The sequence below is a fragment of the Neomonachus schauinslandi genome, chromosome 9, assembly GCF_002201575.2.
Source record: "Neomonachus schauinslandi chromosome 9, ASM220157v2, whole genome shotgun sequence".
In the NCBI taxonomy this organism is placed as follows: Eukaryota; Metazoa; Chordata; class Mammalia; order Carnivora; family Phocidae; genus Neomonachus; species Neomonachus schauinslandi.
The window spans coordinates 74,060,631-74,079,727 of NC_058411.1; the positions used below are offsets into that span (position 1 = coordinate 74,060,631).

The 19,097-nt window shown below is 35.9% G+C and overlaps 2 protein-coding genes across 2 annotated transcripts; both read left to right on the top strand.

Annotated features, from left to right (window-relative positions):
• Nucleotides 1-3,875: 3,875 nt before the first annotated feature.
• LOC110585372 (olfactory receptor 4N5) lies at nucleotides 3,876-4,802 on the top strand. Its single transcript, XM_021695577.1, has one exon. It carries the CDS (start codon nucleotides 3,876-3,878, stop codon nucleotides 4,800-4,802), a length of 927 nt encoding a protein of 308 aa, XP_021551252.1.
• Nucleotides 4,803-13,805: 9,003 nt separating this feature from the next.
• On the top strand, nucleotides 13,806-14,753 carry LOC110585537 (olfactory receptor 4K13-like). Its single transcript, XM_021695720.1, has one exon. The coding sequence runs from the start codon at nucleotides 13,806-13,808 to the stop codon at nucleotides 14,751-14,753; it is 948 nt and encodes a 315-aa protein (XP_021551395.1).
• Nucleotides 14,754-19,097: the final 4,344 nt, after the last annotated feature.

Here is a 19,097-nt window from a genome sequence, read left to right on the forward strand (position 1 = left end):
CCATGTCCCTGAGATCATGACCTGAGCTGAAATCAAGAACCTGCCACTCAACCAACTGAGCCACCCAGATGCCCCAGGAACCACCCTATCATTTTCAAACATTCATTAAATGGAATCATGTTGGCAGGGGTGGTTCTAAGGATATCTACTTTAGAGAACAAAAATAAATCAATTTATTTTTGTCAGAATGAGTTAGACAAAATATTTGAGAGAATGTGAAGTAATTAATGAGTGGGTGAGACTAAGTAAATTTCAAAAAGGATAATGTTCAGGAACAAAGTCGTAGCAGTGAAGAGCAAGTCAAGCTTTCTTATCTATAGAAAAATCTATTGGAATGGAAGACTTAGGAAACACGTACCATGCTCCCTTTACCCTGGAGAAAAATAATCTCTTGTCTCAGAATTAGTGGAAAGACAGGCATTGAATATAATGAAGTAGAATACAAGCACAAAACAGAGTGAAAGTGAATTAAGACTCAAAGAATCTGGGCAAATGAGAGAAAGAAAGAGAATGACAAGAAAGAAAGCAATGAGGAAGGAAAAGTGAAAGGTCAATGTAGAGAAAACACAAGAAAAATAAAGAAATAAAAGAAGGTAAGGTAAATGTAAAAAGAATAACTGAGGGGTGTCTGGGTGGCTCAGTCGTTAAGTGTCTGCCTTCAGCTCAAGTCAGGATCCCAGGGTCCTGGGATCGAGCCCTGCGTCGGGCTCCCTACTCCAAGGGAAGCCTGCTTCTCCCTCTCCCACTCCCCCTGCTTGTGTTCCCTCTCTTGCTGTGTCTCTCTGTCAAATAAATAAATAAAACCTTTAAAAAAAAAAAAGAATAACTGAGAAAATGAGTGTGTAAAATAGAATTAGCAGGAAGAGAATAGGCAAATAGGAAAAACAAAAAAGGGAGCAAGAGAAAATGAATGGGAAGAGATGAAGGAGTCCCCAAACAGTCCCCAAACACCTGGTTCCAGAAGCTGATCTGATAGCAGTTGGAATCTAGGCATGCTCAGTGTGGCCTGTGGATGCTGTATGTCTGCACTCTGAAAAAGAGGGGAGGATATGAGCATCTTCAATGCCAGATGTGTTTTTGTATCAGTTGAAATAACAAGGAGGGTTAGGGATGATGAAAACATTCATACACTAGCCTACACTGACAATACTTCTTTGCTCTATCTGACTAGAGCAAAACACTGGTCTCTGTGAGAATCATTGTTTTGGGCTTCTTTTCCCCAGGAATTCATTTTATGCAGAGTAATGTTCATCTGATACATGTCTGTCCTCAGTCTCTGTGATGAGCACAATTTTAGAATCACAGGAACAGAAGGTATGTAAATGGGAGGGAGAAGAAAGTGGATTAAAGAGGGGAGGTGGTATGCAATTCCATCCATTAGTAACAGGGAATAGAGGTGGATCTGGAAAAACAAAGCAGAGGAAGAGTGGGAGACTGTAACTCAGAATGCTTCCTGTGCCTTGGAATTGTCAACCCAGAGAAGCATGAAATAATTGTCAGTGAGCACCTGGAAAGCATAAAACCTAAGAATAGGCAGAAGGAGCTATTGACTTACTTTCCTAAGAGCAGGTTTCTATAGACAGAATAAGAAATGAATGTGGAGGCATTCTGTGTAAAAGACAGAAGGAAGCTCCTAAACTAATTTCAAAGACACCAAAGATATTTTTTTCATATCTTTTGTTTTTAGTATTTTTTTTTAATTCCAGTTAGTTAACATACAGTGTGGTATTAGTTTCAGGTGTACAATATAATGATTGAACACTTCCATATAAGGGCTGCTGCTCATCACAACAAGAGCACACCTTAATCCCCATCATCTATTTAACCCATCCCCTACCCACCTCCCTGTGGTAAACATCAGTTTCTTCTCTATAGTTAAGAGTTTGTTTCTTGGTTTGCCTCTTTTTTTTTTTTTCCTCTGCTCATTTGTTTCTTAGACTCACTATGTGTGTGTTTATACATATGTAAATAAGTATCTCTATGCACAGATATGTGCCCATGTGTTATAAATGCATTTTCTATAACATTTAGCTGCTAGTTACAAATGTTACTAATCACATAGAACATATGTTTTGATGTTTCCTAGTAAATGTGCCCTAAAATACCAGCATATTGCCTAAATTTCCCATGAATTTTTTAATGGACTTTTTAAGGCTGATTTTTCTTTAGTCTTTTTCTTTTTTCCTCTCTTCTTACATTTTCTTTCTAGGAATGCTATCAAAAGTTTCTGTCAAATTTCAAGTGAGACTTTTTCCTTCTCCAGTTTTCCCTCCCACACATAATGGCACTTAAAAAAAAAAGATTTATTGAGGGCCACCTGGGTGATGCAGTCGGTTAAGTGTCCCAACTCTTGGTTTCAGCTCAGGTTGTGATCTCGGGCTCCTAGGACAGAGCCCTGAGTCCAGCTCCATGCTCAGCAGGGAGTCTGCTTAAAGATTCTCTCTCTCTCTCCATCTGCCCCTCCCACCCTGGTACGTTTTTTCTCTCTTTCAAATAATTCTTTAAAAAAAAGATTTATTGAGATATAATCAACATAGCATAAAATTTATCATTTAAGATGTATAATTCAATCGTTTTAAGTGTATTTACAGAGTTATGCAAGTATCACCATGATAAATTTTAGAGCATTTTAATCACCCCAAAAAGAAAACTCATATTAGCAGTCACTCCTCATTCCACCCACAGCCCTAGGCAACCACTCTTGTACTTCCTATCTCTATTAATTTGCCTTGTCTACAGATTTTCAAAAAATGAATTGAACAATATGTGGTCCTTTGTGACTTTCACATAGCATAATGTTTTTTAGTTCATCCATGTTGTAGCATATTACAATATGTCATTCCTCTTTACTGCCAAACTGTGTTCCACTGTATTCATAGTACTTTTGAAAAACAACTATTGCATGTAATTCAAAATCAAGAGAAATATAGTTATATGTCACTTACAGTATTGTGTTACAATTAGCAATTTTTCATTTTTTAAATCATTCATGCCAATAAACACATACGGATATCACAATATTTGAGTATTTACAAAATGTTTCTACAATTATAGTAATATACAGATTAGAAAATAACCACAATATAATTCTAAATAGAATTCTTATTTCTGAGATCTGAGGGTAAAGTAAGTTATGGATACATGGTAAGCAAATAAAACTGGATTAATATTCATTAGGATTTAAGAACAAGGTATGTAGCAGACTCAGAATTGGGATCCAACCAAGAGTGTACCTAAGGGAATACTTCTATGTTAGGAGAATGTAGGATTCTTGTTTGAGACCCTAAACCAGTTTGGAACAAAGGTGCACAAGGGCACCAAAGCAGAACAATGTGATAGGAACAAGTAAGGCACACATTTAGAAAACAAGACATAGAGATATCAGCCAAGAACTAGGGATTCTACAGGACCAAAGGAAAGAAGCACTAGCAAAAGCACTTTGCTCTGTGGGAATAAAGAGAAGCGATGAAAATCCAGCAACAAATCTGAACATTAGAGACAGTGCACCACAGCTAACTGAGAAAACAACACACCTGACAAATTTAATAATGGTTAAGTTTTGTTTTAATCAGGAAATTTCGACTATTCTTCAAGCAAAGTAGCCCAGACTCCTAGAGGAGCACAATTATATAGAAGCACATGGTTAAATGGGAATGAGAGTATGGTTATGAGAACAATGTCTTAGGGAGGGATCAAGAAATGGAGGGTAGAAGGGTCAACTCAAAACATAAGACACTTAAGGGACATGCATTTTTTTTCAGCTAGGCAAGTTTTGGGTGTGGTAAATAAATGTTTTTATCTGGAGAAGAGCTATGGAGATGATAAAAAGGTGGTTATAACAGATAATACTTTGTTATTCTGCAGACAGAGGAGAGATGGAGAGGGAGAACAGAACAGTGGTGACAGAATTCATCCTCCTTGGTCTAACCCAGTCTCAACACGCTCAACTCCTGGTCTTTGTGCTAGTCTTAGTTTTCTATCTCATCATCCTCCCTGGAAATTTCCTCATCATCCTCACCATCAGATCAGACCCTGGCCTCACAGCCCCCCTCTACTTCTTTCTGGGCAACCTGGCCTTCCTAGATGCATCCTATTCCTTCATTGTGGCTCCCAGGATGCTGGTGGACTTCCTCTCTGAGAAGAAAATAATCTCCTACAGAGGCTGCATCACTCAGCTCTTTTTCTTGCACTTCCTGGGGGCAGGGGAGATGTTTCTTCTTGTTGTGATGGCCTTTGACCGCTACATCGCCATCTGTCGTCCTTTGCACTATTCCACTGTCATGAACCCTACAGTCTGCTACGCCTTGCTGTTGGCTCTGTGGCTTGGGGGCTTTACTCATTCCATTGTACAAGCAGCCCTTATTCTCCGCTTGCCCTTCTGTGGCCCAAACCAGCTAGATAACTTCTTCTGTGATGTCCCGCAGGTCATCAAGCTGGCCTGCACAGACACTTTTGTGGTGGACCTCCTGATGGTCTCCAACAGTGGCCTGCTCACCCTGCTGTGCTTCCTGGGACTTCTGGCCTCCTATGTGGTCATCCTCTGCCATGTGAAGGGACATTCCTCTGAAGGGAAGAATAAGGCTCTTTCCACATGTACCACACACATTATCATTGTGTTTCTGATGTTTGGACCTGCCATCTTCATCTATACTCGCCCATTCAGAGCTTTTCCAGCTGACAAAGTGGTTTCTCTCTTTCACACAGTCATCTTTCCTTTGATGAACCCTGTGATTTATACCCTTCGCAACCAGGAAGTGAAAGCTTCCATGAAGAAGTTACTGAATCGTCACATGGTTTGCTGAATGAAATAGAAGAATGAGACAAGCAACAAAGGAGAAAATACAGTTGGAATTAATTAAACCACTTATTCATTAATGCACTGAATCATTCAGTCATTTTAGCAAATACTACATTTATTAAGTATTTGCAATTTTCAGGCACTATTCTAGCTATGTGAATAAGGCAGGTAAGATTCCAGGTCTCTTGGGGTCATATACAGGTAGGTAAACACAGATTAAACTATTAAATTGAAAACAACCCATAACATCCAAAAGAGATAGTGCTCTGAAGCAAATAAAAAATAGTGTTATGATAGAGTTTGACTGGGAGATGGTAGTTACTTTGCTTTTGGTTGTTAAGCAAGGTTTTTTAGAGTGGTGGTTAGCTGATATCCAGACAACCTGAAAGAAACACCCATGGAATTACATGGGGACAGAAAATTCTAGAAAGAGAGGATGACCAGTACAAGGGTACAAAGATCTTATGAATTGGTACATTTCAAGACCACAAAAAGGAATGTAGTAGCTTGCCAAAATGTTAATATATGTAAGTATGTACAAAATACTGACTGTACAAAAAATAGTATGATGTATTGTTGGGGTTGTGTGTGTGTATATATATATATATGTGTGTGTATACATATATATATGTATATGTATATATATGTAAATGCATGACAATAGTCCTGTAAAATGAATGACATGTAATAGGATTATTACTAATATGGTTGGATTAAAATTTGATTTCTTTTTTTTTTAAGATTTTATTTATTTATTTGATAGAGAGCACAAGTAGGCAGAGCGGTAGACAGAGGGAGAGGGAAAAGCAGACTCCCCGCCGAGCAGGGAGCCCGATGTGGGGCTTGATCCCAGGACTCTGGGATCATGACCTGAGCCGAAGGCAGACACTTAATCGACTGAGCCACCCAGGCACCCTAAAATTTGCTTTCTTGTCAGATGTTTTATATTTATATTTTTTCACATTTCCTGCTTCATTTTGGTTAATTGGAAAAGGGAAGGAAACAGATTCTTTCATAGAGTCTCCAGAAAGAAATGCAACTCTGCCAACACTCTGAGTGTAGCCCAGTGAGACTTGGATCAGACTTCTGACTTAAAGAATTGTACGATAATAAATTTTTGCTGGGGCGCCTGGGTGGCTCAGTCATTAAGCGTCTGCCTTCAGCTCAGGTCATGATCCCAGGGTCCTGGGATCGAGCCCCACATCGAGCTCCCTGCTTCGCGGGAATCCTGCTTCTCCCTCTCCCACCCCCCCACTTGTGTTCCCTCTCTCTCGCTGTGTCTCTCTCTGTCAAATAAATAAATAAAATCTTAAAAAAAATTTTTTTTTGCTACTTTAAGTCACTAAGTTTGTGGTAATTTGTTACAGTTAAAGAGTAAATTGATATAACACAGTCTGGTTAAATAGGAACATATTAAAGTAGTTTTTCTTTCACTATCCTTTTACTTTTCATCTATATAGGTCTTTATTATTAATGGTGGTTTCTTGTATGCAACATATATCTATCTAATACAATAATCTCTGCCTTTAAATAGGTTATTAGTTCCTTTATATATATCATTATAGACACGTTTCAGTTAAAATTGACAATGTTTTTATTTTATATTTGTTTCATTTGTTTTTGTTCAGTTTTGTCTTTTTTATGTATTTTATTGGATACTTGAGTGTTACTTATATTTTCTTTCTACTTATTATTTAGTTAAATTTTTTCATATTAATAATCTTGACCTCTTAGCTATCTTTTTCTTGAGGTTTTTAGTGTTTATTTTAGGTTTACAAATACATACTGAACATTTTACTGTATCACAGTCTAACATCAATATTATATCTTTCCAGGTATCATATAAGAAAGTTACAACAGTATACTTCCATTCACTTTCTCTTGGCCCTGGTGTTTATGTTGTTTTATATTAATGTCTACTATTATCTATTGAGGTAATATATTTAACAATATATTGTTATTACTTTTGCTGTGTATGGTCATTTACCTTTTAAAGAGATGTATATAATAAAAATTATTTTTATTCTCCTCATGCTTCATTTTGTATAGTGCTATTGCTATGTCTTCATGTTCACTAATCTTTTCTTCTTCAATGTCATCTCTGGAAGTAATACCATCCAATGGATTTTTTTCACCTCAGAAATAGGATAGTTCAACTCCACATTACAATTTGGATTAAAAAAAAAATCTTCCATGATCCTACTTAAACATTGTATAGTAGAAGTACTACCTCTTCAGGTGATCAAGGTAAATTACCCTTTACAAGATGGTAACACCTTTCTTTGCCTTTATGTCTCTGGGAAAGAAAATTGAAAAGTGATTGAGCTTGAGGTTAATAGAAATCTTACTACATCACTGGTGAAAACATTTCAGAATTTCTGGAACTAGAGAGCTTGAAGCTGTGGAAAAAGAAAGCATAAATTCTACATTTGTTTTACAGGGAATGAAGAATGGGTAATATCCTATAAAAACCTGCAGATTGTTCTTACTGGGAACAAATTACATATAATGTCATTAAATAAGAGTGTACACTACATCCGAGAGGATGCCATCCCAAGATAGCAGGATATAATTTTAAAATTGTGATACTCTATAGTCAGTCTTAGTATGAAAGAACACAAACATGAAGAACAGCTCCATCTCGACAGTCAGTTGAAGTTCTATGGTAACATGATCCATTCCTATGTGGGCATAGCAGAACAGCAGGAGCTGATTTCCAATTCATGTATAGTTCTCTGCTGCACATGGCATAGCCATGCTACATAATCTTATGAAACTACATTATGATTCTCCTATTAGGATATGGAAAACCTTATAAATGGTCTATTTCCCAGCATAGGTAACTTTAATACTGTAAAATTTGCCTGGACATATGGCCCTAGTGGTAAGTAAGGCTCCTTTCACTCTGTACTGTATCTGCTAACATGCCTTTCCTGAACTAAGTTCACAAAAACTAGAACCCTCATGTCAATCAATAAATAAGTAATATATACATGTTAGAATATACTGCCTCTAGAACTTGGAGAGGACTACCAGACATTATGCTTTCTTCTTAGTGGTATAATGACTGAGGTACAAGATGCAATACTTTAACTTTTAAGCTGATGTCTCAGCATACTTGCCCTATATAAACTCCCCTAAAAATTCGCAAATGTGGCAGGACCCTGCCATCTTCAGTGAATGAGGTTTTCGTCCTCACACTTTATCCTTCACAGTGACTTAAATCTGGGAGGAGAAAATGTTGTTTTCCTTATGCCCTATCTTAGGAATATTGAAAATTTCACTTAACATCCCTATAAGTAACTGTATATCACATGTCCTTGACTAAAATTGTTGGTCTGCTAGTAATCAACCATGATTATGATGTTATAGTTAAATCAGATAGAGGTTTATTTTCTAGTGTAAAATAAATCATAGTATCTTAGTCCAATGTTTGTATAGTAGTACCACAGTATCACCAGAGACTCCAAAACCTCCTGTGTGTGTGGTCTTTTTAAAATAATTTGTCACAAAATGTCTGTAAAAATTCCACACACCACACTTCTATTCCAGAAAGACTGAATAATAAAAGGATGTGTGCCATTATAGGTCCATTTTCCTTCCAATCCATTCTTTTCATTTCTATAAATTTGCTTTGTATTATAGGCAGCCCTTATCCATGAAGACTGAATTTCCAGGACCTAAGTCACTTGACCTCCAGACAGTTACAAATGAGTGTCACTGTTAGATTAACACAGGGTGGGAGGAAAGGACAACAAAGAACACACACACATGCACACACACACTCTCACACTGCCTTAGCCCAAACATCTGCAGTACTTCTGTGGCTCACTCTGGAACTCAGCAACACTTCCATGGCTCTAGCTGTCCTAGTGAAATGGGCCACAACACTTCTGACTTCTGTATATAAGCTGTTATAACCAGAATAACGGTCTCCCAAAGAATTCCACACCCTAATCATGGAACTTGTGAATATGTTACCTTACATGGCAAAAAGAACTTTGGAGATATAATTGTTTATAAATGTTGAGATGGGGAGATTTTCCTGGATAATCTGGGTGGACTCAATCTAATGAATGAGTATTTAAAAGCATTGAACCTTTCATGGATCCAGAGAAAGAAAAAAGAATCCAGGAAGGATGAGACTTGAGGAGACTTCATTGCACTCTTTCTGGCTTTGATGAGGAAGAAGACATGACCAAGGAATATAGGCAATGCATAGAAAGTGAGAATAATCCCTAACTAAAAATCAGCAAGGAAATGGAAATGATATTCTACAACCACCTGGAACTAAAGTTGGCCCATAGCCAGCATGAGTCTGGGAGCAGTTTCTCCCTCAAAGCTTCCAGTAAGGAATACTGTCCTGCCAACAACTTGATTGTATTTCAGTGAGACCAATGTTGGATTTTGGACATACACAGCTATGAGATAATAAATTTGGTTGGATGAGGCCTCCATGTTTATGGAAGTTTTTCAAGGGAGAAGAAGATAATGAATACATGACCACACCCTTGGACTATGGTACGACTGCATCTTCTTTTACCCCTCCAGCTTAGATTTGGTGGTAACTTCCAGCTGATGCTCATCTTTGCTTTCCCTGAACATTTCCTGTTAGCAACTCAGATATTTTGTCACTTGAGTAATTGCTTAACATCCTTCTGTTTGTACAATACAATATTTAACTGATAGCATTAAACTATAAGCATTTATAGTACTTAATATTAATATAAAAACTCACACTTTTCCAATTAGACCTGAAAAAATATGGAGTTGGGGAGAGGGAAAGACATAACCCTCCCAGGAGTCAGCCCCTATAAAGAATTTTCACCAAGTAGCTGCCTGATAATACTGTCTACTTTCATGGTATTGGCCACTTTTACTTGCAAGGAAGGCTGCACAATGTCATTTAATGAATTCAGGTGTCTGTTACTAATGAAGAATGGGAGAAGGCTACTCAGCAGTCTCTGGTACATGGTCTGGACTCATTGCTAAACTGGTGAGGAAAATGAAAAACTGTGATTGGCTCAGGGTAGCGAGATGCAGCTTTTTGCATGGGGTTGGAGACTCCATGGAAGTGCACAGACACCTGATTCCAAGAAAATGAGCTTTCTTTTTCAAGAAAGAAGGAAAGGTCATGGTTGGGAAACTAACAAGTTCTGCCATAGCCAGTTATCATCACTGTTATGCAACATTGCTCTAAAATTCTAGTTAATGCAATAAGGCACAAGAAATGTATTAGAAAAAAATATGTTATTAATGTTTGTAGATTATTTTATAAGTAACCTAAAACAAAGAAGACAATGAACTGGGAAAAAATTACAAATGATACCATTTACCACTTAAATATGTAAAAAATGGAAACAAGAGCATTAAAATCAATTATGATAAAGAAAAAGATTACATTAGGTAAAGCATCAAGGTAGAAAACAGGCAAAATTACTTATAACAAAAAATGAGTTACAAAAAAATGTGTTGATAATGAAGATGAGAAAATTTTATGGTGTCATAAGTAGGCAGACAAATATTTAGAGGGAAATTTTTGGATGAAAGACTCAATTTTGTAATTCTGTTCATTTTTTCTACATTTCTCATAAGTTTAATACTGTGATACTGAAATGTCAGTGGAACTTGCTTTAACTTTAGAAAATAAATCTAATTTAGAATAAAAGCATATGAAACTAGCCAAGAAAACTGTGAATGAATAAAGCAGTGAGAGCAGACTTGCCCTTCCATACATTAAATATACTGTAAGCATAATGAGTAGTAAAATACATAATACCTCCTCAAAAATTATCAGGGAAGAAAAAGAATAAATGAGCACACCTGAAGAAGAGCCTGGTCTATCAGCAAACTTAAAAGGTTACAAAGAAGGCATAACAAATTCTTAGTGGAATGAATTATTATTTAATTGCAAAGATGAAAAATTATCTCACATTATCAATAAATTCTAGACAGATTAGAGTTTAAATGTGAAAATTTCAGCCTTAACACAATTTAGAATTAAAATAATCTAGAATATTTATATTTTCCTAAATATCATATTTATCAATGCTTACTGTAGAAATCAAACTACAACAAAAGAATGAACATCATACAAAATTCTCATAATTCAACTCTAGTCCTCTTTCCGCTGACCACCTGAGTACTGAAAATTGTCTTTAAAGTATTATCAATTTTATGGATGAAAAATGGTGTCTCATTTCTGTAAAGTCAAAAGTGTATTTTAACATCCTAATTACTTTTTTTACTACTAGTCTCTCAGGAATTTAAAACAATCAAATAAGTTTCCTCCTTTGGGCCTTCTACCAAGGGATACATTGATATACTGCTGTCTTTTGAAGTTCAGAGCAGAAAATAAAATCACTGGATGATGAAGATTAAGCATCCATTTCATACTAATGTTACTTCTGAAGTCCAAGTGCAAATTGGTAGGTTACATAATCCTGACCTGTTACTCTAACTTACATACCACATCTATCTCATTATTTTCATTAATAACCTTAAATGTGTTCATAAGTGATAAGTACAAATGCCAAAAAGATAACTAAAGGGAGGGCTGAAAGGGGAAAATTAAACTGGAATATACCTTATTTTGTCACAACTGGAAAAAAAATACAAAAATCAGAAACACTATACAAATGATTACTAGAAATTAAGATAATAGTGCAGCAATCCAGGCCAAGTAAATTATTCTTACAGAAAAGAAATCTAGGTATGTTCAAATTGTTTGGCTATCCTTATCAGGTTGAATGATTTTATTCTTTGAATTATATGTAACAGAAAGAGAAAATTCCTTTGTTATTTTTAGCAATGTAATATTTTAAGAGAGATAAATGATAGAAATGCAAGGATAAAGTCCCTGATTCATGACTTTGAAAATCATAGAATATCACCACTCATAAAATATTGATGCTATCATTATATTTGTTAGGAATTATTAGAAAAACATATGAGAAAATTCAACTTTCCTATGGCAACAGTCTGAAAATGGCCAAGTAGTTAAACACTTTTAAGCTGAAAACAAATATAGAGATAGCATCTTGTCTAGGACTCTGCCAGACCCATGTGCACCTGCAAATGTACTTATTGCATACTTCAGACAAATACAGAAGGTCCAGGAGCTATATCTTAGGTAAAATCATGGTCTTACAGCAAGGGTATGAAGCACAAAGAAGAAATACACATTCACATCTGTGAATGAGAACTAACAAAGATTTCCATTTTCAGTTCTATTTCCTTGTGAAAGAAGGAAGTTTTTATGCTACTCTGAATGATGGTGTCAAACATAATGGGAGATTATGGGCCATTTACAATAACTGTGTGTCTTAATGATAATAACTATATATAGAAAAGAGAGTATGACTAAATGCTTATTATAGTTATCAAAATACACATTTTTTTAAAAATTTGAACTGTGTAACTAAAAGTTTAAAATGTACCTTGAAACCATGTATATTCTTTTCTTTTCTGACAATCTGCATTAGGCCTGGGTCTAGGCTCTCATAAAAGCAAGGAAAGGACTGGACATGAACAACAAGCCTGGAATAAGACTGGAATAAGATATTAAAAAAAATTTAAAAAATAAAAAATAAAAAAATAAAGAAAAAAGACTGGAATAAGAGCTAAAATCAGACAAATAATGAACAGCTTAAATAGGTGAATTTATATAGATTGAGCACTGACCTATTCCCTTTAAATGTGTGCATTTTTTAATAGTCCATTTTGCTTAGCAGAATCCACCTAAGGCAGTAACATAATATCCATGACTTTTTTCCATCCTTGACAAAGTTAAAGGTTAAAGGAACTTCAAGGAAAATAATTGTTGAGGGTGGATAGGCCCAAGGAAGCTAAGTAATCCAAGATGGTACTCTATTCAAACAATACATCATATTTAAAAAATTTTTAAGTCTTGTTTACAAAAGTAAATGATTCACCTTAGTCTTTACCCCTCACTAATGGAGGAACGAGGAACAAGACTACAATGGTAAAGTTCACTAGTCTTAATAATAGTGATTTAGGTGTGTCTATATATTCATGTATATGAAAACATACAACTTAAAAACAAATAGATAAAAATGGTTTTTTGATCCAATTTTGCAACAACTGGATAAGAATGCACAGATGGGATACACTTGATGTCTGATCAAATGAACTGAAGGGATAAGCAATATGTAGATGAGCATATGTGTAGTTTTGAGAATCAATCTAGGTCATTCAATTCAAAACCTTAATCTTTCCTCAGTAATAGGCTTTAATCTCAGTTAATAATATAACTGTCTCCATACTCAACAGTCTAACAACAATATGCTCATGGTCTGTAATCAGTTCTATTTAAGAAGCATAATGCAGATTATGTGATTTCAGCAATATTTAATACGGAAAACTTTTTAAAGATTTTATTTATTTGAGAGAGAGAGGATAAGCAGAGGGAGAGGGAGAAAGAATTGGAAGATGTCTCCATGGGCTCAGCGTAAGCCTCCAAGGGGCTCAATCCCACCATTCACGAGATCATGACCTGAGCTGAAACCAAGAGCTGGATGCTTAACTGACTGAGCCACCCAGGTGCCCCTAATATGGCAAACTTTTTACTGCATACTGAGAATGTCACAAAAATGTGTCAGTAAATGCACTTCCTGAAAAAGATAAAAATCTATTTTGCTGATGCCTTCCAAAACTCTTTTCTATCTTTCTAATAAGTGTTCACACACAGTCTGATCTGCAGCTGAACAAGAAGGGAGAGGTTTTCTCAAATGTCCAACTGACCTTGCCCCTACTAACCAACACACACATTTCATTTAGTTGGCTCCATTCCCTCCACACTGTCTACTGCCATGTGGTCCTGTGAAATATCTCCTGCAAAATACCTACAAACAGTCATATTACCAACAGGGTTGTTGCCTGCATATGAGACAGGATGTAAGTAAAGATCAGGTTTACTGATTTGTCAGTCCCTATGACATCCTGTTTTTTCCCTCATCTAGGCAACTTCTGACAAACGTACAAAAGGATGAATGTGGATCTCCTGAAAAACACATCAAGTGTTTCTGAGTTCATCTTGCTGGGACTTTCCAATTCTCAAGAAATTCAAATATTCCTTTTTGCAATCTTCTTTCTTGTCTATGTAGCCATCATAGTAGGAAACCTCCTCATTGTGATCTCCGTGATAGTTGACAACCATCTTCACTCCCCCATGTATTTCTTTCTGGCAAATTTATCATTTTTTGACTTATGTCTTTCTTCTGCTGCAACTCCCAAAGTGATTGCAGACTTCCTTAGAAAACGCAAGACCATCTCCTTGTGGGGCTGCATGGCCCAGATGTTTTTTATGCACTTCTTTGGAGGTGGAGAGATGTCTCTTCTGATAGCTATGGCCATGGATAGGTATGTTGCCATATGCAAACCCTTGCACTATAAGACCATCATGAATCGCAGGGCACTCATTGTGTTTCTACTGCTCTCGTGGGCAACTGGGTTCATACATACCACCAGCCAGATGGTTTTCACTGTAGGTTTACCTTTCTGTGGTCCTAATGCTGTGGACAGCATTTTCTGTGACCTTCCCCTGATCATCAAGCTTGCCTGCACTGACACCTATATCCTAGAACTGTTGGTGATTGCAAACAGTGGACTCCTCTCCCTGGTCTGCTTCATTCTATTGCTCATATCCTATATTGTCATGCTGGTCACCATCTGGCAGCACTCCTCCACTGCATCCTCCAAAGCAGTGTCCACACTATCTGCTCACATCACTGTGGTCACTCTCTTCTTTGGCCCTGCTATCTTCATCTATGCTTTCCCATTCAATAGTTACTCTGTAGATAAGTTTCTTTCTGTGTTTTACTCTATAATCACCCCCCTCCTTAATCCAATTATTTATACTCTGAGGAATCAGGAAATGAAAGCAGCCATTAAGAGACTCAGCAGCCAATATCTTGGTTCCTGGCTCACTTCCTAAGTAATGTCTACAACAACTGATTTTTTTTGTGTTCTCTGCCTTTTGGAGATTTTGAGTCTTACATATTTATCGGAATAATTAAAATGAAAATATTAATACTATCTATTTGCTTCTCTCAAAATTCACGCAATTACTAAGGTCAGTTTTATTAAAAATCTAATGGAAAATGTTCATAGCACAGATCCAATATGTAAATAAGTGTGCATTCATCACTTCCTTGTTTTAGAATTTAGAGAAAAAGGGGAGCCCGGGTGGCTCAGATGGTTTAGCATCTGCCTTTGTCTCAGGTAATGATCCCAGGGTCCTGGGATTGAGCCCCACATCGGGCTCCCTGCTCAGTGGGGAGTCTGCTTCTCCCTCTGCCTCTGCTGCTCCCCTCTGTCTCCCCTCCACTTGTGCTGTCTCTCTCAAATGAATAAATAAAATCTTTAAAAAAAAGAATTCAGAGAAACAATCCTGATGAGTGTTTAAAATACAAAAGCATATGTCTTCTTACAAAAATTTTATAAAGTTTTAATGACTCAGTATGTAAAAATAGGTAACTTTAGGAAGATAGCACACTATATGGTATTTAGTATCAATTTTTATTTCTGAAGTTATATTAAGTAACTTAATAGGTGTTCAAATATCGATCCATATTTGTCAACCATATGGGTCTTCACAGAGGGGTTGTGATTTGATTGAGGATAAGAATACTTTCTTACTATATAGCCTCAATACGCTAATTATCTTTAGTAGAATGTAAAAATATGCCTAAAAATAAATATTTCCAACATATCTTTGAGTACTCAAATAGTTTTCTAAGAATCAATATCAGCTGAAATATTAAAGATTAAAACCATGAACTGCTTAGTGTAGCTTGCTCTATCAGATCGCATGGACACTCAGTGCTTTTTCAACTGAATTTCATCATTCATGAAACATTAAAAAAATATTACTGAATAGAGCACTGGCTGTTATACACAAATGAATCATGGAACACTACATCAAAAACTAATGATGTAATGTATGGTGATTAACATAATAAAAAAAAGAAAAAATATTACTAGGTACCAATCATTTCTAAATCAATACAGATAACATGGTTATAGATACAGACCTGGTCCCTGTTCCAGAGAGAGTAACTAAGGGGAGAGATCTATGTTAGGCGTGGTGGTCTAGAAGACCACGTTAAGGGGAGACATTTATACGAACACATTAAGAAAGCTCTAGAATTAGACATTTAAGCAGGGAAAAGAGCATTCCAGGCAAAAGGCCAGTGTACCTAGACATTGTTAAGTGAGAAAGATTTTGTATAAGTATTAAAGAGAGACCTTGGTGAAGGAGATTGATGAATAAAAGGGAGAAGATCTATGCTGAGATTTTACAGAAAGGAAAAGACCAGAGTTTTCAGGCTAGTGGATTCCTTTTTATTATCAATATAAAGCTATTAATGTGTTTTGATAAAGGGAAAGATGGGATCCCATATATATTACAGTTTGATATATCTCTGTCCTTTTAAGTAGATAATATAATGTAGCAAAAGTAAAAGCAGAGGGAATAGTTAGTGGACTACTTCAGATAGTAAGCCTGAGTTTATTAAATAATACAATAATATTACATAAAATAATATTTAAATATTAAATAAATAATAATACATGCATTTGTGGAAACTGTAAAGACTTCCAAAGGCAAATAGAAAACCTAAAATTATTTGAACATCTTGGGGACCATCTCTTTTGATGTCTTTTTAAAATTTTTTAAATGTCTCAGTTTTAAAAACATTTTAATATTTTTTGGGTTTTTTATTATGAAATTTTTTATTTGAGCATAGTTGAAATACATATTACATTAGTTTCAGGTGTACAACATTGTGATTTGACAAATTTATACATTATGCTATGCTCACCAGAAGTGTAGCACCATCTGTCACCATACAACAGTATTATAATATTACTGACTATATTCCTGATGCTGTGCCTCTTATTCCTGTGACTTGTTCTTTCCCTAACTATATGCCTGTATCTCCCATTCACCTTCACCTATTTTGCCCATCTCCCCACCTGCCTCACCTCTGGCAACCATCAGTTTTTTCTCTGTATTTATATGTCTAATTCTGCTTTTTATTTTTTAAATTCATTTGTTTTGTTTTTTAGATTCCACGTATGAGTGAAATTATATGGTATTTGTCTCTCTCTGACTCATTTCACTTAACATAATACCCTCTAAGTCAATCCATGCTGTTGCAAATGGCAAGACTTCATTCTCTTTTATGGCTGAGTAATATTCCATTGTGTATATATACCATATCTTCCTTATCCATTCATCTAGTGATGGAGACTTTGGTTGCTTCCATATCTTGACTGTTGTAAATAATGTTGCAATAAATGTAGTGGTGCATATATCTTCTCAAATTAGTGTTTTTGTTTTCTTTGGTTAAATACCCAGCAGGGGAATTACCGGATCATATTGTAATTTTTAAAAATTTTTTAAGGAATCTCCATACTGTTTTCCTCAGTGGCTGTACCAATTGCGTTCTCACCAACAGAGCACAACTTTATCTTTAAGTCTTCACCAACACTTGTCTTTTTGATTCTAGCCATTCTGACATGTGTAAGGTTAAGATATGTCATTTTGGTTTTGATTTGCATTTCCCTGGTGATTAGGTCATTTCAGGCATTTTTGCATGAGTCTGTTGACCATCTGTATGGCTTCTTTGGAAAAATGTCTATTCAGGTCATCTGCCTATTTTTAATTCGATTATTTTTTTGGTGTTGAGCTGTATAAATTTTTTACATATTTTGGATATTAACCCCTTCTTGGATATATCACTCCCAAATATTCAGTAGGTTACCTTTTTGTATTGCTGATGGTGTCCTTTGCTGTGCAAAAGCTTTACAATGTACCTTGAATATCAAACTTACATATTTTCCCTCCTTATCCCCTTCTTTATCCTTTTTAAGTATGTTTGTCCTACTTTGATTTGGCCTTAGACCATGTGTTCCTAACAGTTCAACTTTCTAGGGCGCTTGGGTGGTTTAGTCGTTTCGCATCTGCCTTCGGCTCAGGTCATGATCCCAGGGTCCTGGGATCGAGCCCTGCATCAGGCTCCTGCTCCACGGGGAGCCTGCTTCTCCCTCTCCCACTCCCCCTGCTTGTGTTCCTGCTCTCGCTATCTCTCTCTCTGTCCAATAAGTAAATAAAATCTTAAAAAAAAAAAAAAACAGTTCAACTTTCTTCTGAAAAATTCTATGTGTACATTCTTTACCAACTGGTTTGGGTAATCAAGTCAGAGCACCCAATATTGTTCTAATATTATCCTTCTGATTTCTATATTTAAGAATCTTCTTGCAAACATCTCCTTAAATGCCACATTAAACCATGGCATATATTTCCTCACCATAAATATTTTTTTAAAGATTTTTTTTTTATTTGATGGAGAGAGTGTGCAGGAGAGGGGCCGCAGGAGAGGAAAAAGCAGACTCCCCGCTGAGTGGGGAGCCCAACGTGGGGCTGGGTCCTAGGACCCTGGGATCATGACCTGAGTTCAAGACAGACACTTAACTGCCTGAGCCACCCAAGCACCTCATCCATAAATATTTTTAAAAGGTTTATTTTTCATGGCAATTCTAATTGCTAATGGCTATATAAGGAACTAAATTTTTAAAAAATTCTGGGGTTCAATTAAAAAGTATGAGAACTCTATTAACAATGTTTGCTATGGGCTTTGGAAATGAATGTGGCACCACATTTATCATATATCTACTACCCTCACTTTCTTGTAACCTTTTCATGAGGATTTTAATCAGAGCAACATGGAATATTTATATATAAGAATAAATACAAAAAAATTTCTGTAGCATATGAACTCATCTGCAATCACATATTGTTACGGCTGTTAGCCTTTAGAATCTCACTTGCTTAATTGCATTGTTTTATAAAGGTTTTGCTACAGATCTTTCTTAATACTTTTGAGTCATCATGAAGTTCTATATAATTATAAAAGGCTAGCAAAATTCTGTATCTTTAGAATGATTGATTGCAAAAATCCACTAAGTAATCATTTATTGATTACCCTTACTCATTTATTGATTACCATGGTGAAAGGATCCTCTGCTTGCTTGCTCAAGCTCTCTCCTCTCTCTCCCTTTACATGGTAAAAGGAGATTTGTCTCTGTTAAGAACCGTTCTATGCCATGAATTTCCTTATATGCCTTGTTCACTGTGGGTACTATTCTAATTTTACTTGAATAAATGCATTCAATTACCAAATTAATCATAAATATTCAGACTGATGTAATCAAATTGATAGAATTATAATTTCCTTAAGTCTATCATCTATAATAGATCCATTTTCTATAAATG

Bases quoted from the DNA above. Each gene is read 5' to 3' on its own strand.
- LOC110585537 (XM_021695720.1), top strand. From the start codon at position 13,806: ATGAATGTGGATCTCCTGAAAAACACATCAAGTGTTTCTGAGTTCATC.
- LOC110585372 (XM_021695577.1), top strand. From the start codon at position 3,876: ATGGAGAGGGAGAACAGAACAGTGGTGACAGAATTCATCCTCCTTGGT.